Source organism: Pan troglodytes, chromosome 4, assembly GCF_028858775.2.
Source record: "Pan troglodytes isolate AG18354 chromosome 4, NHGRI_mPanTro3-v2.0_pri, whole genome shotgun sequence".
Taxonomy (NCBI): Eukaryota; Metazoa; Chordata; class Mammalia; order Primates; family Hominidae; genus Pan; species Pan troglodytes.
In genome coordinates, this window is record NC_072402.2 from 148,858,900 (window position 1) to 148,883,998 (window position 25,099).

At 49.8% G+C, this 25,099-nt stretch overlaps 1 protein-coding gene across 2 annotated transcripts in view; it reads right to left on the minus strand.

Moving 5' to 3' along the window:
* ANXA6 (annexin A6) overlaps positions 1-24,859 on the minus strand; it is a 57,458-nt gene extending 32,599 nt beyond the window's left edge. Inside the window, exons 1-9 of one of the 2 annotated variants that reach the window (XM_016954080.3) lie at positions 24,754-24,859; positions 23,999-24,646; positions 14,244-14,287; positions 6,489-6,579; positions 5,692-5,786; positions 5,017-5,130; positions 3,572-3,662; positions 2,596-2,675; positions 764-820 (exon numbers count right to left, since the gene is read on the minus strand). In XM_016954080.3, the coding sequence (XP_016809569.1) occupies positions 764-820; positions 2,596-2,675; positions 3,572-3,662; positions 5,017-5,130; positions 5,692-5,786; positions 6,489-6,579; positions 14,244-14,261 (546 nt within the window). In that variant the 5' untranslated portion in view covers positions 14,262-14,287; positions 23,999-24,646; positions 24,754-24,859. Of the gene's footprint in view, positions 1-763; positions 821-2,595; positions 2,676-3,571; positions 3,663-5,016; positions 5,131-5,691; positions 5,787-6,488; positions 6,580-14,243; positions 14,288-23,998; positions 24,647-24,753 lie in introns of those variants that run through there. The other variant, XM_016954081.4, reaches the window with a different exon arrangement.
* Positions 24,860-25,099: the final 240 nt, after the last annotated feature.

A 25,099-nucleotide genomic window follows, 5' to 3' on the forward strand; every position in this document is an offset into this window, starting at 1 on the left:
TCTTTCTTCCTTTCTTTCTGGAGAAACTCCTACTCAACCTTCAAGGCCCAGATTAAGTATTCCATTTTTTCTCAAAGTACTTCCCGATGCCCCCAGGCACAGTTCTATTTCCCTCCTTTCCTCCCTCTCCTAGGTTCCCATAGCTTTCTACTTCTTTATCACTTTGATCTACTGTATATGATAATGATTTCTTCACATGTCTATCTCCACACTATTGCATGAGCTCCTCAACAACAGGGACTATGTCATAGCATTCTCTGTATCAGCCCCTGTAGTGCTGCTGGCATGTACTGGGTACTCAAAACACCTGCAATGTACAGTATATTGATAGAGAAGGTGTTTGTGTGATTAATGTATGCCTGTCTCTCCCGGTACCACTTGATTTTGTTCATTAGTGATTTCTAAATGCTTGGCAGAGTGCCTAGCACATGCTAGATATTTTACTTCAATAATATCTAACAACTGAATGAATAAAGAAAGCTCCAAAATACACCTCACCAATATACCAATATTACATATGGGATATACCTTTGAAAGATAATTTATATCCTTTCTTCAACAAAGCACCGGTATACATGACAGCTGTGGCTGGGTTATTTCTGGTATTTGATGCAAATGACTTCACCTCCAGCCCTTCCCAGGGCCCCAACCTCTCCCCTCGCAAGGCTCTTCTGCTGTGCCTCAGCCCTTCCCAGGGCCCCAACCTCTCCCCTCGCAAGGCTCTTCTGCTGTGCCTCAGGGACTTCCAGTGGTGCTTGTTTACCTGGACATCCTGTTGTACCAGGTCCTCGCTCACCACGTCATCCTCCTCCCTGGTTCCCTGGGCAGAAATACAAAGAATATGTGTTTCAAACACTGCAAAGTCAGGAGGGAGGCCTGGATGCCAGTGGTGGAGACAGGGAAAACAGGAAAACCCTGGTGGCCCAGATGTGTCCAGAAGCAGTGACTGCTATTGCATGAAGACCACAGTATCTATTTTGTGAGCCAATCAAAGGGACCCTCCCTCTGGCCCTTCCCTTCCTCGTCAGGGCTGGGTCCACACAGGAGAGTCCCAAGAACAACCAAGGTTCTTCCAGGTGTCCCCAGCCCAGAGGTAGGCAGAGCCTTGCCCTGAGGACCTCTCTGAGGACAGGGCCCCAGGTTCTCGAGGGTCCCTGCCACAGATCCTGCATGGCCCATGACACTCCTCCAGCAATGATTCCACAGGGGCAAAGGATCTGAACATTTGCATTCTATCAGGAGCTCTTATACCTTAACTTAAAGAATTCACCAATAAGGATTTGGGACTCAGGTCCCAAGATCTGAGCTCACAAGCTACAAAGTCACCAAATCCTAATGGTGCTTCTGTTGTTCTGCCCATGCCCTTTGCCCCATCTGATAGAGGAAGCTTACACATAGGAGGATGCACAAAGGGAAGAGGGGCGAGCAGTACTCAACTCCTTCTTACGTGGGCAGAGGTCTGCAGGTGGCCTGGTGAGGTCTATGGCCATCCCCTCTTCCCCCTGGATTGTGCATTCCAGGATCTCGAACCCCCAGGGTTCTCTTTGGGACTGAGCAGAAGACAGAGCTGGCAAGCTTACAATGTGTGCCGCGCTGCTGCTTAGTGTCAAACCTTGAGGATACAAAACGCTTGACTCCAAGATACAGGGATAGGACACTCCTCTCCAAAACAAGCAGCTTTGAAAATGGGGCACAGGTCACACTATCCCACTCCTGAGGTTTCTCCTGATCATTCCCCAGCTGGTTAATATGGGATTGTTATGGCAATGAGAGGAACAGAGTTGGGAGGAGCTGGTATAAAAGGGAAATGGGAGAAAGAGGAAACATAGTGGTGGCTTAATTTATATGTAAAGTTTCATAACCATTTGGTCCTTGGAGCTGAGCTTGAGACATCTCAATGCCTGTTCCCATCGTGCCTGTGGTCACAGAGATACCTACAGAGCCAGGTAGATAACATTCACGGTGAAACGGGCAGGACGCATATGCTCTCCAGCCCACTGCAGTCGTGCAGAATGCAGGTCTGCTGCTACCGCAACTTTCAATACATTAAAATAATCCAGAAATCTGGTTTTTGAGCAAAATCTCACAATTTTTAAATGTTAGCAACTAACTCAAACTTGTTTTGCTTTCTTTCTTAAAACACATTTTATGGGAAAAGAAACAAACAAAAAATCCAACTTGGCAGGTTGAATTCAGCCACAGACACCAATTTGTAGCCTCCTAATAGTCTCTTTGTGATATACTTTGGGCAGGCTGTGAGGAGGCAATAAGGCTCGGATGTGGGAGACTCCACACAGCAGCCGCAGGAATGCTGGGGTCCAGAAATGCTGCATGTGCAGCTGCAGAAGCAATGGCAGGAAGGAGGCCCAGAGAGGAGCGGGAGGAGCGAGTGTGGAGAGAGGAAGAAAATCACAGCAGAAGACACTCCTGGGCACGAGACGACTGTGTGCCGAAGAGAAAGAGGATTAGCCAAATACACCTGCCTGTGCAAACCAGGGGAAGCTGACCAGACCCTGGACATTCAGATCTACACCCAGATGAGCCAGATAAAAGCTATCCCAAGCTCCAGAGGAAAAAAATAGGCTGTGAACCAACCTGGAGCAGGACCACAAGCATCTTCTGGAAGTGGCCAGAGGTGTCGCCGATGATGTCAGCCTCCAGGTCCCGCTCGTAGGCTGCAGAAAGGAACGCAAGCTCTAGTCTCATCCCCAGAGACCTCAGCGATCCAGGATAAAGGGCCCTGCTGCCCCCCAAAATGATCAGATATTTTTAAGAATTCCAAAACCCAGTCTACACGTCCATCATGGCAAGACCCAGGGTATATTTTCACAGCTCTTCGTACTGACCATGATATGATGAAATGGAATCTGTTCATTCTCTCTAGCCCACCTATACCATGATGGCCCACCTGGACAGTGGCTACAGCTTTCTGATGGTTCTCTCCTCCTCTATTCTCAATTCCTTTCCAACCCACGGCAACAAGGATGGCTGTCTTAAAACCCATATCTGATCATCATACTCCCCAACTTCTCATTAGACTCAGAATAAAACACCATCTCTCTCTTGGCCTGCAGGCCCTGTGTGATCCTGCCCTGTCCTCTACCTGTTTAGCCTTGTACTGGCTACCAGGTTCATTTCTATTTCAGGGCCTTTGCACTTGCCATGACCTCTGTTGGAAGGATCTTCTCACCATTCTTTATACAATTGGTTCCTCATTTCCTCCCAAGACCTCACTGGTAAAAGTTTGATTCTTGTTACCTTATTTCCTTTATAACACTTAGCTAAAATCCATCATCACTGTGTTTATCTGTTTACCTGTTTATTGTGTGTCTCCTTCATTATCTCATTATCTCATTGGTCTAAGAGACAGGGACCCCTTTGGTTTTATCCTGAGAACCTAGCACATCACCCAGCACAGAGCAAGTACTTATTGGGTAGATAAATGGGTGGACAAATGGATCAGAGGAAAGGAGAAGAGAAGGTAGATGGCTAGAATCTTAGTGTCCCCACTGTTGCAATCATCCTCATTTTGTATCTGAAGATCCTAAGTGGCCCCTCCTGCCCATCTCACCATCTTTGTATGCTGCCACCAGCTGGTGCATCTGCTCATTGGTCCGGGAAGCCAAGATCTCAATGAGGCACTTCTCATCAGTGCCAATGCCCTGGGGGTAGAAAAAGAGCGCATGAATTAAGGGCAGGGATGGGAGGTCACGGGACACAGGTTGGGATCAGGGAGTAGCCAGAGCTATGACACCCCAGGACTCAGGAGGTTCCTACCCAGCTCTTAGGCACTGATCGGGAACTGCTGCCTTGAGACTCATAAGACACGGTCATATGATTTGGATGTGTTTCCCCACCAAATCTCATGTCGAATTGTAGACCTGAATGTTGGAAGTGGGGCCTGGTGGGAGGTGGTTGGATCATGGGGGCGGTTTCTCATGAATAGTTAGCACCATCCCCTTGGTACTGTTCTCACGATCATAAGTTCTTGTGAGATCTGGTTGTTTAAAAGTATGTAGCACTTCCCCACCTCCCGCCTTGCTCCTGCTCCCACCATGTGAGATGCCTGCTCCCTCTTTGCCTTCTGCCAAGACTGGAAGCTTCTTGAGGCCTCCCCAGAAGCAGAAGCCACAATGCTTCCTGTTCAGCCTGCAGAACCATGAGCCAATTCAACCTCTTTTCTTTATAAATTACCCAATCTCAGGTGTTTCTTTATAGCGATGTGAGAATGGACTAAAACACAAAGGTTCTAGTTCTGCCTCCTCCAGCTTTGTGAATTCTCTTCAGAAACTATCTTTTTGGGCCTCAGTTTTCTCATCTGTAAAATGTAGATGATATTAGTTGCTCTGCCAAACTCACAGGGAGATTGAGAAGATAATAATCTCACATTGCTAAGTGCATCAGTTTATAAAATGAATTCATGCTTAATAGCTCATAGAAGACAAAGATCATAGCACTTTATAGACTGTAAAGTGCTAGATACACTTAAAGGGCTTTGCCTCTCTTTTTCCTAGGGGGCAATTCTCTACCTCTACCTCAACCAGGCTGAACTACTCTTCATACCCTAAACACAGGTCCACAACTCCTGCCATTTTTACACCCTGCAATGACCTTGACACTCCTATCCACCAAATCCTCTCTGGGCTTTGGGGCTTAACTTGATCCTATTATCCTTTAAGATGCCCTCTCAAACAACCCTTGGCCCAGGGTCATGTTGATTACCTTTAGTGTGCCCTTGGCCTCAGGAGTGTTAGACACAATTTGTCTCCATGTCCCTATAACCTGTATCCTTGGACTACAAGCTCCTGGTAAGGGGGTCTGCATCATGTTGACATCTGTCTGCATCTCTCTGTGTGCGGATCGGGATGCTCCTCTGGGATAAATTTAGATGTGTCTTTGAAGCAGGATACATGTGCTGGGTGGGTATGGGGCTCACCAGTTGCTTTTGGAAGAGCCCAGAATCTTCCCATTAACCACATCCCCACCCCAACACACACATACACCCCCACTTCTTACCGAGATGGAATCTTTAATTTCTTTGGCATCACAATAGGCAGGTGGCCTCATCAGGCCCACAATCAGCCGTTCAAACTTGCCCGTCAATTCATACTTTAAAGCAGCAATGAGGTCCTGGCGAGTGGGGAAGAAGAGGAGATAGAAGAGGAAAGAGGAAGAGTAGTTACAACGGTAAGAATTACACTTAATGAGCACTTACTCTGGCAGGTGCTGGGCTAAGTAATCTCATTAAATCATCACCCTTGGAGGTATGTACTGTTACCAACCCTAAGAGACAGGCTCAGAGACAACAGGGTTCTTACTCCAAGTCATGCTGCTAGCAAACGGCTATGCAGGGTCAGGTCCACAGCCCTGTGCCACTTCCCCACCACTGTCTGTTTCCTCGTTTACTGTGTATCTCTCTCACTATCTGGCAGTCCACAGAGTTGACACCTCACCCATCTTCTTCACTAGTGCAGCCCTAACACCTTGCACGAGCCCAGCATACAGCAGGTGCTGTGGGTGTATTAAAGGCTGAAAAACGCCCAGCTGATGAGAAGAAAAAGAGCAGGGTAAGGTGTCAGCCCACAGGCTAACCTGGAGTGCCATATCCAGGAAATAACCTGAACGAGCACACAGGTGAATGAAATCATTCTTCCACCCGCACCCCATGGGCCCTCCGGTTGCTGTGGTTACCTTGCCGTAGAGGGACTTGTAGCTCTGACAGACCTCCTGCCTCTGCCTGTTGCTCCGTGAGGTGATTATGTCCAGTATGGCCTCCTTGTCACTGCCTGGAATAGGGGAGAGCAATCATCATCCTACCCACCCTGCCTCCAGGAAGCCCACCAGGGCCACTTCCTTCCCTGGACACAGGCCTAGTAGCTCCCTGCAGGCCTCAGCATGAGCCTTCCACTCATCAGGTGCTGGTGTCAGGGCAGAGGGTCATGGGGATTTATTAAGTCACGACTGAAAGTGGACACAGCACACACAATATCTGTGCTCAGAAGGCCCCTGATCCAGCTCCTCACTGCACAAATCAGGAAATTAAGGCCCAGAGAGGGGCAAGAACTTGTCCAAGGTCTCACAATGAACCTGGCTTAGAAAACCCAGGTATCCTAACACCCAGTACAGGGTTCTTTCCACCACAAGACAAAGAAGAACATAAGCACCACCTTCGGATTGTGGCTGCCTCTGAGCAAAGGCAGCAGGCGGCATTATCAGGAGGGGGATCTACCAAGGAAACTTCAACTATGCTAATGAAGCACTAGTTCTTAAATTTGGTGGTAAATCTATGGGTGAAATTTCTATTATTCTTTATACTTTTCTGAAACATTTTATTATAACATCATGAAAATTAATAAAAAGAGGAGACCAAAACAATGAATAAGTGCACTTCACCATTTCACAGACCCTACCACCACCACCAGAAGGGCTCTGGGCTGTGTCTACATTTGGGGGATACCCCTCAAGCTCCCATGAAGCCTGGCACCCACCAAAGCCCTTCATGGCAGTGTACAGAGCCTCGGCATCCTGGTTGGGGTCAAAGCCTGGGAAGTCATGGATGGAGCCCCGGTACTTGGCACCCTGTGGAGAAAAAAGTAGAGGGTGAGCTGCCAACCCCGGACTGAGAGCAAGCTCCCAGCCCCAACCTCAGGTCAGATGCCTACCCTGGTCCAGGCTGAGCTGCTTTCCCTGCAAAATCCAGTGCTGGCCACATACACCTTGGGGAGCGGTGTGGATGATTTTCCCATACCACCTGCTGCAACCCGCCCAAAGGACAGTGCCATTTCCCCAAGGGAGGGGGGCTTGGCCAAGGCCTGCAGCCCTGCACCACCTTCCAAAGCATCCAGGAGAGGGTAAAAAAGCCTGGCTGAGTACAGGAGATGAAAATGATCCCTGCAAGAATAGCAAGAGTCAAATATATATATATATATATATATATATATATATATATATTTTAAGAGATGGGGTCTCACTCTATTGCCCTGGCTAGTTTTGAATGCCTGGCCTCAAACAGTCCTCCCACATTGGCCTCCCAAAGTGCTGGGATTACAGGCATGAACCAGTGCACCCAGCCAGCCCCTCATATTTTTATGGCATTTTATGTTTACACTTTCACCTCTGTGAATGTCATTAGTGTAGCCATTTGTAGACGCTCTTAAGATTATTTCTATCACGGAAGCCAAGCCCAAAGAAGAGCCACTTGTGGGAGGTCACATAAAACCCAGACCTTTTCCCTCTGCTCTCCAGCCCCGCTCTGCTCTCCAGCTCCAGGAACCTTGCAGGTGCCAGCTACTGAGGGTGGGGTCCTGGGCACAGGGGGCCCAGAGACACTCTCATTTCAATGCCAAGACAAGGCGCTGCCCCTCTGGGCCCAGTAAACTGCGCTGTGAACTGGCATCTGAGGACAAGCTGGCTTGGTCTTTGAGGGGAAGGAGAGAAGCGGCAGAGAGCCAGGGGATCTTAGACATCGAACCTGAACCTGAATGCACAATGGGACTGGTTCACAGAGAAGTCAGATGTGGGTCAGTTACACGGCACTGAGAAGTGGGGGGTCTGGGAGAGCAGCCGAGAGCTGGCAGAGTGGAGGATGCCAGAGCCTGTCACCGAGCACACAGCACAGTGACAAGGCACTTCATTTGTGCTAGGCCCTACACTAATGGCTGAGGAATTGGGGAGAAAGGGGACCCAATTCCTGTCTTTCACGAGCTCCTGGCCCAGTGGCAGAGACAGACAAGCACATCAGTTACTATAAAGCTTGTAGTAAATACATTAAGACAAAAATAAGGTAATGTGGGAAAACAGCAGAGGCTGATCCAGCTGCGGGGAATCAGGAAAGAATCCAAAAAAGAGGGAATTGAGGGTGGTCCACATAGATCTTGCCTTCAAGGAGTCAGAGGTGGAGCAGAGTGAGTCCTGGACCGCCTCCCCGTCTCCCCGTCTCCGTGCCTCCCAATGTCTGCACTGCAGGACCCCGGCCAGGCCTCTGGATGCTCTCTGGTCTCTGTCTGCAGAGGCTGGCTCCTCTGAGGTATGCATGCGTCGGCGTGGAGTTACTATTTAAAGTTCTGACCAGAAAGGAACACAGCTCTCTTCCTGCCACCTGGGAATCCCCTGCAACCTGATCACGCCCCTGGGCAGAGACTTAAAGAGTAACACATGCCGAATACCCAGAGCACGGCGCCTTGCAAGGAGCTCAGTGAGCACAGGATGGGGGCTTTACCGCCAGCGCTCCCCTTGGCCTTACTTCAGACCTCACGGCCAGAGCCTGAGAAATTCCTGCTGCCTTCTCCACCCCGGTGGGCAGTTTGATCCAGAAACCTCTGAGAGCAGATACCAGATCCATCTGCCCACTGCACAGAGATTGACCAAAGGGGGCACTCAAGTTTTTGCCACATGAATAAAATGAACAAGAACACGGAACAACTGGGGTCCTCCAGGAATTTCACTTAAATCCTTTTCTCTTTCTTTCTGGACACCTCCAGTCCAGCGATATCAAAAAAGCACAGCAGGCAATATTAGCTACTGGGATGGATGGAGAAACAAGAGGTGCCTGGGCACAGTGGCTCATGCCTGTAATCCCAGCACTTTGGGAGGCTAGACGGGAGACCACTTGAGGTCGGGAGTTAGAGACCAGCCTGGCCAATGTAATGAAGCCCTGTCTCAACTAAAAATACAAAAATTAGCCAGGCATGGTGGCAGGCACCTGTAATCCCAGCTACTCAGGAGGCTGGGTCAGGAGAATCACTTGAACCTGGGAGGCAGAGGTTGCAGTGAGCTCAGATCGCATCACTGCATTCCAGCCTGGGCGACAGAATGAGACTGACTCTGTCTCAAAAAAAAAAAAAAGGAAACAAGAAGGTTCAGAGGCTCAAAATTATTTCTTTGCAAGGATCCTTAAAGACCTTTTAGTTCAGCTTCCCACTCAGTTATTGAGTCCATGGAGAATGGAGACTGTCGTGAATAAGACAAATCATTCTGCCTAAGAAGAACCGTGGAGCCCCAGCTCTAGCACAGGCTTGGCATACAGGCTGGAAGTAACTGTGACTGGGTTAATGAATGGATGGAGACACCCATGACGGCCCAAGCTCTGAGATGGAGGACGCCGAAGGGGAAGACAGTGAAGGGAGACCTCCCTGGCACTGGATCCCTAGCAATGCTGTCTCCAATGCCAGGACTTCCTGGGACCAGTGTGGAAATATTAAGCTTTGAAAGATGCCACCAGGGGCAGGTCCTCCAGGGTCTGTCCGGGCCCTCTGCAGGCTAGCCTGTTGCCATGATTCATGGCTGTTTTTCCTTCCACCTGTCTGACCAACCTGTCCTAATCCACAGCAGCACCAGCCTCCAATCCACTTCAGTCATAGGATGTCCCTCCCATGGCTCACTTGGAATAAGAGAGGGAAAGGACTTTGAGAACCACAAGCTGAGAACTAAATGAGGAAGGTAGGTCTATTACCACCTGTGTCCCAGAAGACCCAGAACAGAGAGGGCAGGTGACATGTCAAGACCACACAGCAAGTCAGAGGCCCAGCTGGGAAGGGAATCCAAGGCTCTTTCTAACAGACGAATCTCTCCCTTCCCCTCAGATTCCGTCTGGGTGGGAGCTGGAGATAAGAAGGGACAACCACCACATAGCCCACTGCTTCCTCCTGGTCAACCATGCCAGCCTGCCCCTCTCCTTGAATACTGAAGCATTTGAGTTATTGCCCTGTGCTGTTTGCCTCTATGCCATTTCGACCCTATATTCAAGGCTATAAAAAGGCAGCAATGCTGTCCAATCCACAGCATCCTAAGTGCTTCTCACATTCAGATACTCACAATTCCAGGGCAGCTAGGGCTACCCTACCATTCATTCATTCAATCAAGCAAGCAAGCAACATTTACTGAGAGTCTACTAAGTAGATGCTTAGGACCAGGGACCACTAAGAGCTCAGAATCTGGTAGAGATACATGACAACTTCAACTACAAGACAGTGTGGCGGATACGTTGCTAAGGGCAGCATGGGACCCAGGAAATATTTCCTTTCGAAGTTCTGGGAGGGCAGGGACTGTGTCTCTCTTGCTCACTGATGCATTTCTAGCACCAAGTACAGGGCCTGGAGCAATCAAGCACTCACTGAATATGTTTCATAAATGGATGGATGAATGACTGCGAATATATTCCAAGCAGATCAGAGAAGGCTTTCTGGAGGTGACGTCTAAGCTGAGTCCTGAGGGATGAGCAACAGGCTGGCCCCAAGGAGTAGAGTAGGGAGGGGAAAGGCGAAGAGGAAGAAGGCATCACACAGAGGAGACACATGACAAAGACCTGGAGGGAAGCAAGGGGCATTCGGGAAAGCCAGCCCAGAGTCCGCAGGGCTCAGAGCAGATGCTGGCTGTCGCTAAGATCATCCACTAGAAGCGGGGAAGGCAAAGAGATGAGGCTGGAGAAGATGATGGGGATAAACAATTCAGACTCTTGTAATACTAGCAAGGGCAGCTCTAGCCCTGCTGGGCTGGCCTGGGCACAACACCTAAGTCAGGACCTGGGTAAGGGCAAGACTCTAACATCCTGGCGTGGTTTTCCTTATCCATTAAACTCAGCTGACCACTCACATCCCTGTCCCTAGTATTTGGCATTCTTTACTAGGTTGAGCCATGTAACTTGCCTTGTATGTAGATTAAAAACAGTCAAATAGCAGCAGATTTCATATGGTTCATGTGACAGGTATTTCATACGAATACCTGTCTGGTTGATATGTGGGATCTAGAAACTATTTTAACTTGTCTGCTGGGGCAGGGGTGTGTGGGTGGTGACAAGTACTTAAGATAGAGTCTGATTCTTCAGAGCTCACAGTTAGATGCCCAAAGTCGCTAAAGTCATGGGATTGTAAGCTGCCGGGAAGGGATGCGGAGAAGAGGGAAGCATGTCCCCAGGATGAAGGGCGGGGGATGAGGCAGCACGCAGACCCCAATTTCCTATTGCTGCTCCTCCCCCTCCACTGTTCTCCCCCTCATACAATGTGGGTGGTCACAGCAGTATCTGGAGAAGGGACTGAAGTGCCATGCTGGGGGAAGGGTGCCTAATGACCTACACAAGCCTTGATCCAAACGCTCACTTAGAGACAAGCTTCTTGAGCAGCAAGCTCGGGCTCCTGCACAGTTCTTTGCACGGGACTAATAAGATCTTCCAAGTGATGACCTACTAGATTAGTTGTCCTGGGACCCCACAGGATCATAGCCACTAGAAGCAAAGGTGAGGGGCTTAGCACTAGTCACATTTGGAGATACAGAGACAGCCCCTCAAATCATCCAGGCCCAGGCTTCCCACCGTGTCATTCTCACACCAACTTCATGAATTCTGCATCTCTAAGCGCCACCTGTGCAACCACACAGGCTTCTCCTCACCCACCCCACCCTGACTGCCTGTCACACCTCCGGCAGACAGGTTCCTGGCTGCGGGAACCCAGGATCAAGGCAGGGGACAGCAGAGAAGGGACTTTCCACCCTGAAATATTCAGCAGGTCCTGGTGCCAGCTGGTGAGCAGCTGGGCCCTGGGGCTCTGTGGGGGCTGGGCCCCACCCAGGCTGCTGCTGGAGCAGGAGTCCTAGTGGCCTCTTGGGAGCAGAGGTGATGTCCCCAGAGAGACAGGTACATGGCCAGGACTCCAGCTGAGAGCTGCCTTGGCCAGTGCTGACCCAGGTCTCACCTCCACAGCTCCCAGAAGTCCTAGGTACAAGCACCTGCCTATCCTGCCCTGTCCTCAAGGTGTTCTTATGTTCATTATTGCATTCAAACCCAGAACGTCCCTGTGAAATGGAGGCCACAGCGCCATGCCTCCTGGGTCTTCCATGGCACCATCCTACTTCTTCATGTCTTTGGGCCTCAAGTTCTCCTCTCCCAAAAGGAGAGATAGGGAGAACAGCACAATAACCACAGTGGAAGGAACTAGGGGGTGTCTAGGCCAGAGAAGAGGGAGCAGTTTGCTGTGTGCATGCACATGTGTGTATACATGCATGCATGTGTGCGTGTGTTGGAGTTTTGGAGGACACCAGATTCAAGCTAATAATTGAAAGCCGAGCTAATAACTGGAAGCAACAACTTCAGCTCAACGTCAGGGAGGCTTTTTTCACATTTCTCTGTTATTGTCTTCTGCAACCCTCACCTCTCCCCCAGACCACTGCACCCCAAGCATACCAAATTACTTTTACTCCCCTGAGCACGCTGCATTTGCTCTCCCTCTAGCCTCTGTCCCAGTTGTCCCTGCCTAGACCACTCTCAGCCCCCTTGTTCCTCCCCTGAGTAGCTCTCCCTAGGCAGCCTCCCCTCTCTCCTCAACCTAGGTGGGGTGCCCTCCTGCATGCCCCAAAGCTCCTTTACTGCCCCACCAGAACACTGTGCATGTAGGGTGCCAACTCATCCCATAGGAGGAGGGTTCCCTAAGGCCCTGCCACCCTGGGACTCACTTGCAGGAGGTCTACTGAACCCTAGTCCATGGCAACAAGAAACCACAGATCAGCCAGGCAGAAGGCATGGCCCAGGAGCACTGGACCAAGGTCCAAAGATCTGCACCCTAGGTCCTGGCCTCTCTGCTCTTCCAGGGCCTGGCCTGTCCACTTGGATCATCTAGAATCCTGCAGTTCAAATGCCTTTCAGGAAGTAGCTCTAGTATGACTACACATAGGAAATGGAGAACAGTGAAAGTTCCACCTTGGATTTTTGCCCATAATCAGTAACATTTTCTCCTCCTGGTCAGAGAGGCCACTTGTACACACAGTATACTCCTCAGTGGCTGTGAGGAAGGCCACAGCTAGGACTTCTCTGAGGGTACTGATCCTATAACATCCTGTGCTCTTCAGAAACTGTGAATATCCTATAAGCCCAGGTTCACTGGGGGCAGTCATGATGTCAAGGATGGATGGAGTTTTGTTATTACTGAATTCAACCATTCCGTAAGGGGAACATGAGGCCCAAAGACCTCACAGACAGCTTCTGTCTGTGCATTCTGTGGCCAGTAGTTCTGGGTTGGAGTAAGGGACAACGGGGCCCAGTCCCATGATTTTCTTCAAGATCCCCAAGTTTCTTCTCCCTGCCAATCCCATCGTCACACTGACTGCATGGCTTTCTCCAACGCCAGCCAACAGACAGCACCCTCAGGCAAACCCCAACAGAGTAGAGTGGGGTTTTTTGTTTTTCGAGACTTGCTCTGTAGCCCAGGCTGGAGTGCAGTGGCATGATCTCAGCTCATCACAACCTCAATCTCCTGGGATCAGGTGAGTTTCCCACCTTAGCCTCCTAAGCAGCTGGGACTACAAGTACATGCCACCTTTGTATTTTTTCTAGAGATGGGGTTCTGCCATATTGTCCAGGCTGGTGTCGAAATCCTGCGCTCAAGTGATCTGCTCACTTCAGCCTCCCAAAGTGCTGGGATTATAGGTGAGAGTCACCGTGCCCAGCCTCAACAGAGCAGAGTCGAGGTCAGAATCCTACCTCTGACCATGGCCAGAACCTAGTCTCAGCCACATGGGAGTAAAAGTTCTCAGGTGCCTCCAATTCTATTGCCCGGCAGAGTGGTCAGACATGAGAGACTGGGTTAGAGTCTCCCAAGCCAAGGAAATTCAATCCCAAATGGGTGTGACAGAGAACATTTCTATATCCAGAGCAGAGGAGTCAATAAGGATGTCTTTTTGCCTCTCAAGTATCCATTTCCCTTCGTCAGGCCAAACAGTTCAGGTGGGACCAACTCCACCTCCTTGCTCCAAGAAAGAACAGGTTACTCAGGCACAGCCAATGAGAACCAGACCTGGGCCTTCCCCTGGAATCACTGGGCATGAGTTATGTTGTTTTCTCCCTGGGCTGCCAAGACAGCAGAATGGAAGCCTGGAGCTGCTGATGACTACCATGCCAATGCAAGGAAGAACCTACCCAAGAATGAAGCCACCAGAAGAAGCCCAGCTCACACAGGCAGAATCTTGACACTATCATTTGGAAACCTCTGGATTCAACCAGACCTGAAGCCCTGGGCCTCTCTGTCAGATAAGCCAATACACATCCTTTTCTGCTTAGGATATTGTGGGTTATATTACATTATGGTGACCTGCATCTGAAGAGCCATGACTTGTAACAGGAGCAAGCAAAGCCTAAGAACCTTTCCTCCTTTTTTCAAGCTGAAGGTACCAGGGGTCTCTGTAGCAGGCCTAGTGACTCCAGGAGGATCCCAGGCCCAGAGAAAGCTGAGTACCACCTTCAGGAAAGAGAGGCCCCTTACCTGTGCTGGTTTGGCCATGGTCTCCGGTTCTGCAGCAGAATCCACTGTAGAGAAGAAAGACAGCATGTGAGATTCCCCCCAACTCTAACTATCCCCTTTCTTTCCCTTACATTTCCTCCCTCTGCTGTTTTCCAGCTGACCCCAGCCCTTCAGGTTAAATCAGACCCAATGACCCAGCTCAAGGCCAATCACATTTTTTTCAGAAGACAATGGACAGACTAGATGGTGTCCAGACATTCACGGCAGTATGGGAAAGGGACGCAGATCCCCAAGGGAGGGCGGGCATGGCACTGACCCACCACTGACCCCTTGACTCCTCCAGACTAGGCAGGGTACCTGTCTCAGCACCGTCTCAGTTAATACTCTCAGAAATCCTTCCACACATCAGATTCTCCTTTTTTATAGAGAGGAAACTGAGGCTGGAGCATCACAATAAATGAGCCAAGATCACACAGCTTAGAACTGAATTCAACAATTTCTAGATCCCAGAGTCTATACTATCTGCACCATGCATGCCCCCTTTTCAAGTCAACAAGGATGGCTTCAGAACCCAGAGCTTGACCGCCTGCAGATAGGACTCAAAGTGCTTCCAACCACCTGCTGCAATATCTGAAGGACTGTCATTCCTGAACAAGTGAGTATGTACTCATTTAGCACCTACTCCTAGTCAGGCATTGCTCTGGGCACTGTGCATGCAGAAATATGAGCGATTTTTAAAATTCTGTTTCTCTAGAGCTTATGCTGTAATGGGAATGAATAACAAGTGCACTCATCAGGCTGAGATAAGAACTACAGAGAAAAGACAAGGCTTGGTCAGGAAAGTGACAAGGGGTGTAGTCCCAGGTGGAGGGGTCAGAGGATCTCACGAATGCAACTGGGGCACACCGCGGGGCAGTGCAAGTGAGGAACCACCACGAGCTCAGTGTGGCTGATGTGGTAGCAGGGAGTGGTGTGGTAGGATGTAGGATCTGGGACTAGTGTCTGAGGCCACTGTAAAGACTGGATTTTTCAGGCTGGTCGTGGTAGCTCATGCCTATAATTCTGGCACTTTGGGAAGCTGAGGTGGGAGGATAATTTGAGCCCAGGAGTTCGAGACCAGCCTAGGTAACATAGTGAGACCCGATCTCTATTTAAAAAAAAATAGCTGGACATGGTGGCACATGCCTATAGTCCGAGCTACTTGGGAGGCCGAGGCGAGAGGATTGCTTGAATTCAGGAGGTGGAGGCTGCAGTGAGCCAAGGTTGCACCACTGCACTCCAGCCTGGGTGACAGGGCAAGCCCTGTCTCAAAAAAAAAAAAGACAGGAACACACAGGAAAACAGGACACATATCTCACTGAAAATGGATAAGGAATGTGGGTGGAGGATATCAGGAGACAGGGTCTACAGTGAAGGAACAAAGATATGATACGTAAAAATAAATGCAAAAAGAGATGTAACTGATTTGGGAAGTATAAGAGAAGCAGGTAGGGAGCTGGCTAATGAGCACTCAGGAGGGCAACAGATGAAAGTTTAACAATCTTCTTAAGAGAAGGAGAAGAGAAACAAAGGACCACTACTTTCCACTTTAAGCAGGTCTGGGCAATTTGATCTCTTTTTTTTGAGATGGAGTCTCGCTCTGTCACCCAGGCTGGAGTGCAGTGGCGCAATCTCAGCTCCCTGCAACCTCCACCTCCCGGGTTCAAGCGATTCTCCTGCCTCAGCCTCCTGAGTAGCTGGTATTACAGGTGCATGGCACCACACCTGGCTAATTTTCGTATTTTTAGTAGAGACGGGTTTCACCATGTTGGCCAGGCTGGTCTCAAACTCCTGCCCTTGTGATCTGCCCGCCTCAGTCTCTCAAAGTGCTGGGATTATAGGCATGAGCCACCAAGCCCGGCCTGATCTCTTTTAACAATGTCTATGTATTGCTTTTTAAAAGTGAACATAACAGAAGCCAGGAGCAGTGGCTTATGCCTGTAATCCCAGCACTTTGGGAGGCCAAGCGGCGAGGACCACCTGGGGCCAGAAGTTTGAGACTAGCCTGGCCAACATGCGAAACCCCGTCTCTACGAAAAAATACAAAAATTAGCCAGGTGTGATGGTGTGTGCCTGTAGTCCCAGCTAGTTAGGAGGCCGAGGCAGGTGAATTGCTTGAGCTGGGAGGCAGAGGTTGCAGTGAGCAGAGATGGCACCACTGCACTCCAGGCTAGGCAACAGAGTGAGACTCTGACTCAAAAAAAAAAAAAAGTAAACATAACAAAGTCAATCAGATTTACCCAGTAAGACCTAAAAGGAACAGAACTAGGAGAGTAGAAATCATGGAGACATTTCAGCTCAATGCCTTCCAGTTCTCCACATATTCCCTGTTCCCCCAAGACTTAGGGAAAATCTTAGCCATGTGACCGTGGGCTTATTGCTCATTTTTGAGTTCAAGGTGATCTCAAGCACAAAACTGAAGCTTTCCCTTTTCTGCTTTGTAGGGTTGTTGAAGGATAAGACCTAAGTTATGTCAAAGGCAGCACGTAAGAGGCCAGGCACGAGACCTGTTCTTAGTAAATGGTGATATTCACTGTGCTGGTGGGAAGTTGAGGACAGGGCCTCTGTCGTGTTTGCCTCTGTGTCTTCACTGGCTGATTATGAGTTCCCCAAGCTGCAGTCAGCAGAGGACAGTCATCATATGGGGTTGGGAGTGGAAGGCAGAGGACGGATCTGCCTGCAAATGCAGCTCAGCTCAGCTCAGCTTCAGGAAACCTTGCTGTTTCCCTGGCAACCAGGGGCCCCTTGGTACAACTGTGCAGCTCTCACCAGGAAATGGAAACTGTACCCCCTTTCCAGTGTGTGTTGGGGGGAGGAGGGGGCCCACATCTACCCCGGGATGAGGCTGGAGGCCAGCTCTCGGTTTCCTCTGACCTGGGGGATAGTAGGGGGAGACAGTGAAGGAAGGCCAAGGCTAGCAGAGAACCAGGGACTGAATGAGACCCAGGAAGTTAGTTGACACAGACAGGGAAGGCTGAGGCCTGTCACCTGCATCTCCAGCCTTGAAGCACTTTCCTCTGGGCTTGTTGCTGGCAATTTCAGCTGCTGGCTGCAGCCCAGGCCCATCTGGAGGAGCTCCCCTTTCCAAGGAGAGATGGCTCCACGGAGGGGCCTCTTACTGTTTGGGAAAATATTCTCAGCTCTGAGAGCAGTTTCTGTGTGCCTTGTGTGAGTGCACGGTTCATATGTAAAAAGCAAGCTCCTTCCAGAACTAGATGTTCAGACTGCAGTTCTGAGGGCCAGTCCCCCTGCTGATTCCACAGCCCCGCCTCTGAGGGTTCTGGGAAGCTCCTGAGCTAATCATAAACACACCATTTACCCTGGCTTTAAGATGGCTTCTGATCCCTCCCAGAGCAACCTAGACCATACTGCTCAAATTGGCTGAATATTTTACATCTAATGTTTCAGAATCCCAGAAGGGCCCTTAATAATCCATGACTCCAAGTCCCTCATTTTCTAGACGGGGTAAAGGCATCTCAGAAAGAGAAAGTGACTTGCCAGGGCCCAGGAAGCAGCCAACATCTCTGCCTAGCAGCCCTTGATCATAACAAGCACCCACACAACTGTGAGTCTTGGCTGCAATGGGACACCAGGAAGAGTCCAAAGAATAAGACCCTGGTTCTGGTTCCCAGTCTGCCCCCATGTAACCTCAGGCAAGCCAGATCCCTCTCTCAGCCTTAGTTTCTTCATCTCTAAAGTGGGACAATACATCACTCCCTCTTTGGTAGGATCTATAGTTAGAGGCTTTTAGAGACTTCAACCCAGGATTTTCACAGCAGAATATCAGTCCTAGGAGGGTCATCTCCCAGGCCACAGGATTCCTCCCCATCTCCACCCGCCAATATGCAACATTCATCATCTTGGTTGAAAGAGCTGTTCAAGACTAGTAAACAGGGTCATTCCAGACCTGTGCCTCTTTCCTCCCAGGAACCCTGATTCTCTCAGATCTAGATGAGATACACTGTGACGACTTATCATGACTGATCACTCCTGAAACCCACACAGGAGCAGAATGAATGGCCGGGGTGGCTTTGTGCTGCTGTGGCCACCCCTTGCCTCATCCTTTTGCCTGCAATCAATCACGTTTTCCTCCTTCCCCTTCGAGAGCTCCAGGCTGACTCTAGAAGGAACGGCTCACCACTGCCCAACCACAGAGATGTGGATAGGGGAAGGGTTTTGTCCAAGTCATGTGAAGGCATGGGCCTTCAGGCACAGATGTTGCCCAGCAGTTTGTGATGAAAGTAAGTTACTTAAACTAAATCTCAATTTCCACATCTGCAAAATGCAGATAGAAATACCTATAGGTACTGAGAAATAAATGAAGTAATGGGGGGAAAACACTTAGCACAGTGCGTGGCACACAGTAAAAAGTCTCAATAAATCGTGGCTTTTATTATGATAAGCCCAAACATTTACGATGGAGGCAATGTGGCATTAGAATCAATGCAGGCTTTGTGGTCGATGCCCAAGTTCAAATCCTGACCATGAAAATTCTGAGCTCAGTAACTTGGGCAAGTTATGGAATTTCTCTGCCTCAGTTTCTTCATCCTGAAATGACCCTCTTGTAAGGTTTTTGTGAAGATTCAATGAAATAAGGCAGGTAAAATACTTAGCATGGCCAGGTACAGATTAAATGTTTAATAAACGGTGACTTCTGTTGCCACAATTGTCATTATTACAGCAGTAGTCTCCAAAGTGGGGTAATGGGTATGACAATCCACTGGGGTGCAGGACAAGAGTATCACCACTTTCCAAATGTTTTAATCTTGCCCTTTTATGTCCCATTTTTATTTGTTATACATGTATAAAGTTAAAGAAAATATTAGGGGTGCAGGCTGATAGAGGTGCACAATCAAAATCTGGATTCAATGGAATGGAGGCAGGGGCATGCCGGGAAGAATAGTAACACCAGGGTAAGAAAAAGCATTTCTGTCATCGAAAGGTAGCTTGGGCTGTGGAGGAACAGAGTGCACTTTTGAGGGAAAGGAGATGTTGAGCGTAAGGGGGTGAAACCAGGTGTGGTGGGAGGGTGATTTAAGAAAAAAGAAATAATATGGAAAATCATGCAAAAAAACCCAGCCAGACCTCTGCCTCAGGGGAGTGCCTGAGGGGCTACAGCCTGAGCCACAGCACTCCTCTGCTGAGAAGTCTCCAATGGTGCCCCTTAATACTGGGCCTCTAAGCTCAGCAGTTGAGGCCATTCGTTCTCCTTCCTGACTTCTTTGCCATCACCACTTTCCTCTTTGCCCTGTCTTCCCTGCTAAACCAGGAACGCCTTCCACCAACATTTTTAATCCAGCTTTCCAGAATCTATACCAGTGCTTTTCAATTCTAGCTTCACTAACAGAACCTGGGGAATTTTTCAAAACTACCAAAGATTTAAGGTCAGCCCTTAGAGAATCTGACTCAGCTGCTGGGGTGAGGCCTGGCCTTTGGTAATTTCTAAAAACTTTCCTAGGTGATTTTAATGGCAGCCAAGGAGGCTGAGAACCACTGTTATCTGCTGGATTCAAATGCCGCCTTTTCTAACAAGCCAGAAGGTATTCCCCCCTAGGGTGCTCTGAAACCACCTTGATTTGACTGGCTTTGGTCAACCGCTGTGGATTTATCATTTCTCCATTAGGTAAGGGCTGCTAGCCTCCAAGGTATTATGGGAAAGAATCTGTACTTCAAAGGAAAACCCTCCAGGTTGTCTGACTCGAGACTTTCATTGTCTTTGAGTGATTTTACAGGTCAGTAAGTTGCAAATAATTGATGGTAACACAAAGTAATTCTAATATATACTCCTTGCCCTATTTTGTAAAGGTCCAATTGATTTCCCACCCCCTCAGGTAAAAAAAGAGTTTTGTCTCTAATTGCACAGTTCTTTCAATACAAATGTGTCTTTTGAGCTGGTTATAACATCGGCCTGGTGTGGTCATTGATTAATAAGTAGAACAGCACATGATCATTTTTGTATCTGTATGAGTCATAATTTTACACTTTTTAGAAAATTACTGCATATGCCTCTTTCCTGCACCCCCTCCCATAGGGCGTGGCTCCTATGGATGGTTGGGGGTAAAGTGCACTAAGTGGCTTTCATGCTTTCTTTAGTGACCTCAGCAAATGGAACCATCTACTATTGGTTTTCAAACTGTGCTTTACTCCTCTTTCTATAGCCAGGAGATAAACTAGAGAGGTTAAGTCACTTACCCAACATCAGAAGAAAATCAGTCATCAAGCAGGGGCGTGTTTTTCCATAAACATTTATTTGAGCACCTCCTACAAACTAGGCCCACTGGTAGAAGTTGGGGGTTGAACAGAAAATGAGACAAGGCTCCTGGCCCCACAAAGCTGGTGATAAGGTGATGTCATATGGCAGTTTGCAGTATATATATATATATATTTTGATCCCATACACAACCCATAACCAAAGAAAAATTGAGTATTTACCATGATAAACAGAAATATACCTTTAAAATATGACATTAAAAGTACATTTAATAAGGAGTCCAATAGTTTCTTCCTGTACCCCCAAAAGATCATCTTCAGTGCGTCCTGGGGTATATCCATCCCACTTAGAAGGCCCCTGGCCTATAAAATCTAGATCCTTCCCTCTTTGCCCTTTCTTGCTGGCTTCTCCCCCGGTCTGCAGGAAGACACCCAGGACCCGCTCCATAACCCTCCAGGAGCCTTGATTCTGATGAAGCTGGGGTAAATGCCATCCCCGGCTCTGTGCATGGGCACACCCCCCAGCTTGACGCACTGGGGTTTCTTAGAGAGCAGTGTCTTTTCCTCTCCTGACCCAGAACCATTGATCCTAGGACTGGACGAGGCCTCAGGAGATCATCTCTCTGCCTCAGGATTGGAACTAGTCTAGCCTAGGTTTGAACCCCAGCGTGGGTCACTTTTGTGAGAGGCAGCAAAGTAGTGTCTCACAGTATAGACACTGGAGCCAGACTGCCTGAGATTGAAGCCTGAGGGTGATATTTAGTAGCTGTGTGGTGTTGTGCAAGTATTGAGCCTCTCTGTGCCTGTTTCATATTTTTTTTAAAAAAATAATGGGATAAAAATAGCACCTCCCTCATAGGAGTTATGATGAGGATAAAAAAAATTAAGACAAGTCTAGAGCTTAGAAGAAGACCTGGCACACAGGAAGCACTATATTTTATAAGCATTTGTCATTATTATTTCTTCCTTAAACTGTTAAGGGCTGGAGTTTCCATGTCTGCAAAATAGGCATTAATAACAGCGTCTAACATAGCAAGGCTTCAGCCGGGGCCTGGCAAATTTAAGGGTTCGAGAGGTAATAGTGGTTACCATTTTATTGCTATTATTTAAGGACCACCAGGACAGGGATTTTTCAGAAGAGGAACTTGAGGATCAGGTCACCTGCCTTCTCAAGCACCACACCCTTTTGAGATAACACAGCACTTTCATATCTGCCATCTTACAGCCTCATGAAGGTATCAATCTCATTCTCATTTTGCAGATAGGCAGGACATCCAAGGAACCTACAGACAGTCACTCCTCCATAGCCAGTCTCTGTGGGGGCTTCTCAACTCCAGGAGGAAAGGGAATGAGGCTGGATTCCAAGGCAAGTTTATAGGCATAAAGACACCCCTCCGACTTCCTCCCCTCTATTGGCAGGAGAAGGGGTGCATGCATGCTCAGGAATCATGGTAGAGACCACATCCTGTGCTTTGTCGCCACCCAGGAAGTATATCGGAGAGGCTGGGTGGGGTGAGGCTGGTGATTCCACTGGGCCTCCCCAGAAAATCCTAGAATGGTAGAGCAAAAGCCATTCAGACCCAACCCATTTTATTAATACCAGTGGGGTGTCCTGGGTATATGTCCTATCCCTGTAGAGAGGAAGGGGCTAAGCCCCAGAGGGGTAGTAGGTGTGCCCAGGGCGCCTAGCTGATTAGTGGCAGGGCAGGGGCTGGGTCTGAGGCTGGATCCTGGTGGCCCAGTGCTCCCTCTGGATGCTGCAGTGCGGATGTGCCAGTCACTGGCAGCTATCCAGCACTGCAGTCTCCCCCACTTCATCCCAGGAGTCAGTCTCAAGAGGCCAGGCCTTGGGCTTCCCTGGCCCCCCCTCTGCACACTCACATCTACATTTTGCCCCAGCAACAGCTGTGGCCCTTATCCAGAAACTGCAAATATTTTCTGTATCTCAGCAGATGCTGCCTTAGGAACAAAGGGTAGATAAGGCAAAGAAAGATGGATGAGTGATTGTCACAGCTGCAGAGGGGGATGAAAGCCTCTGCCTCCTGCCCTCCCCAGTCCCATCCAACTCCCAGAATCCTAAATCTTATAACAGTTGAATCCTAGAATGTCTGCACTGGCAGTGGCAGCCAGTTCAGCAGACTTTGCTCCAGATGGGGCACAAAGGCTTAGAGAAAGGGCTTGCTCAAGAAGCCCCAGCACATCCGGACTGTAACCGGGCTTTCCTCTGACCCCAGGCCAGTGCCCTCGGCATGGCTCAGGGCCTGCCTGCTAGAAGGTCAGGGTCCACAGGGGCTGAAACTGGGGCGGTCATTCACTTCACCATGAAGGGCTACGCAGGTCAGGATATGCCATCTGGGTCAGTGGAAGCAATCCCAAGCATGTTTTGGGCAAGGGGGAAGGAATAACGGAGGGAAAAGGGCGGACTCTTGGGGGGAAACCAGAGTCCTTTCACAAACCCGGGAGCCATATGTCCAAATTTGGAATTGTCAGAGAAGACCCACTAGAATCTAGGGAAAGGAAGGAGGAGGCAGGAAGCCGTGGCCCGATGAGTTGTCCCAAAGGACCTCCTGTCCTTTCCCCTTGTAGGGCCTACAAGGGTTGTGCCAGGCTTCCCAAATCTATAATCAAGACTCCCAAACCTGCAATCATTCCATACAGCTGACAAATAAATCAGTTTTCAAAGCCATTGTTTCCTTTGAAAGAGACTGAGTTTCTCAACTATGGACTTGAGGAAGGAAATCCAGGCTCAGAGAGGGAAAGCCACCGCCCAAAGTCACACTGCAACAGGGGCTGGGATTCCGATTCAGGGTATTTTGCTCCCATGCTGGTATATGGGGAATTATCTGAAGCCCCGAAACTTTGGGAAGGCCTAGACCGCTTAGGGGAAGCAGAAAGAAGCCTAGTGCCCCTGCCTCACCATAGGAGGCCTCGGAGCCCCGTTGGGAGACTGCATTCATAGACAAGCAGTGGCCCAAAGGGGATGGGGTCCAATGAGGCCCTGAGGTATGTACTACCGGACATTCAGCTCTCTGCACGCAGACAGCCCTCCCCCGACACCACACACAAGCCATTTTATAAGCAGCTGGAGGGTCCAACGCTCCTGCTCTCAGTCTTGGGCCTCAGCCACACCCTTCTCTGCGGGTCCTTTGACTGGCGTCCAGCTGACCCCAACCCCGGACCTTCAAAGTCTCTTGAGCCCCCCAAATTAAGGCCGGCAGGACCAGCCCCTGGCTCAGCTCCGGCGCCCAGGACCCTCAACCAGACCCTCTGCAGCGCCGGGACTCCCTCCCCTCCCCCTAGCCAGGGCGCCCTCCGCCCGTGCCTCTCCGCCCCGACCCCAGATTTGCTCCGCTGCGCTCCCCAGACACACCCAGTCTGCGACACTCTCGGGTTACCGCGCCCTCCCGTCCCTGCTCCTGGCGGGGGGTACCCATCAGCCGATGACTGGGCGCTTATTTCTTGTGTCCCTGCAGCCCCCGGGAAGGGGTTCCCAGAGCGACTCCCCTCTCCAGCCTCAGCCCACTCACCGCGCAGCGGAGGCCTCGGGTCGCAGACGGACGCACGGACGCACGGGCGCAGGGACTCGAGGACGCAGCGCTCGCTGGATCGGAGCCCGTTAGCCCAGCAGCAACCGCAGCGCGGGGCGGACCGGGAGGACAGCCGTGGGCTCCGAGCCGGACACGTGGCGCGCAGAGGCCAATCCGGCGCGCCCGCCTCCCTCCTCCACCCCACCCCTCTAGCTCCTTAGCTCTTGGAATCTTAGAATGTCACTAGCCCGAGGGGCTTGCCGGGAGAACCTCCTCAGTTTCCAGCCCCCGGATCTGAGACTGAGAAGGATTAGGGGCTTTGGCCAAGGTCACGCGGCCCTTCAGGGCTAGAAGTCAGGGCTCCTGACTCCCGGTTCTGGACACTTTCCCGCAAATCCTTATAACTCGCCAAAGCTTTGTTGAGAAACAGAAAATTGAGGTTTGCCAGGGGCACTTTATCTGCCTGATCAGATTCCATGCCTCAACAGCCTCATTAGGTCGGTGACATTATTTACCCACTTTCAGGAGGAGAGCCCAGTCCAGTTCCTGGACCAAGGTCACACAAATAGTGGGTTGCGGAGGCAAGCTTCTTCGTGCTCTGGGAAGCAGGGGAAGGGAGGCAGGGAGACCAACAGTTGTAATCCAGCGCTAGAACAGGAAAAATTGATAAACTGAGAATACGGAGGAAACAGAATTATTGTCCCCAGGGGATTGGTAAGGAGAAGATGAGGAAGTTAGAAGAATTGGACAGATACCTGTGGAAAGTGTTCCAGGCAGAGGAAACTGCTGGAGCAAATGCTCCTAGCAGGAGACCACCTGACGCCTCCGAGGATCAGCAGGGGGGCCAGTGTGGCTGGAATGGAGTGAGTGGGAGGGAGAGGAGAGATAAGAGGGACCCAATCAGGTGGGACCTCCGGGGCCCTTGAAGGCACGCTGTCTTTTACTCTGAGTCAACTGGGTCCATTGCAGGATATTGAGCAAAGAAAGGGTATTATTTTTGGGTAGATGAAATCCACACAACATAAAATTAACCATTTTAAAGTCAACAATTCAGTGGCATTTTGTACAGACACAATGTTGTGTATCCACCACCGCTATCTA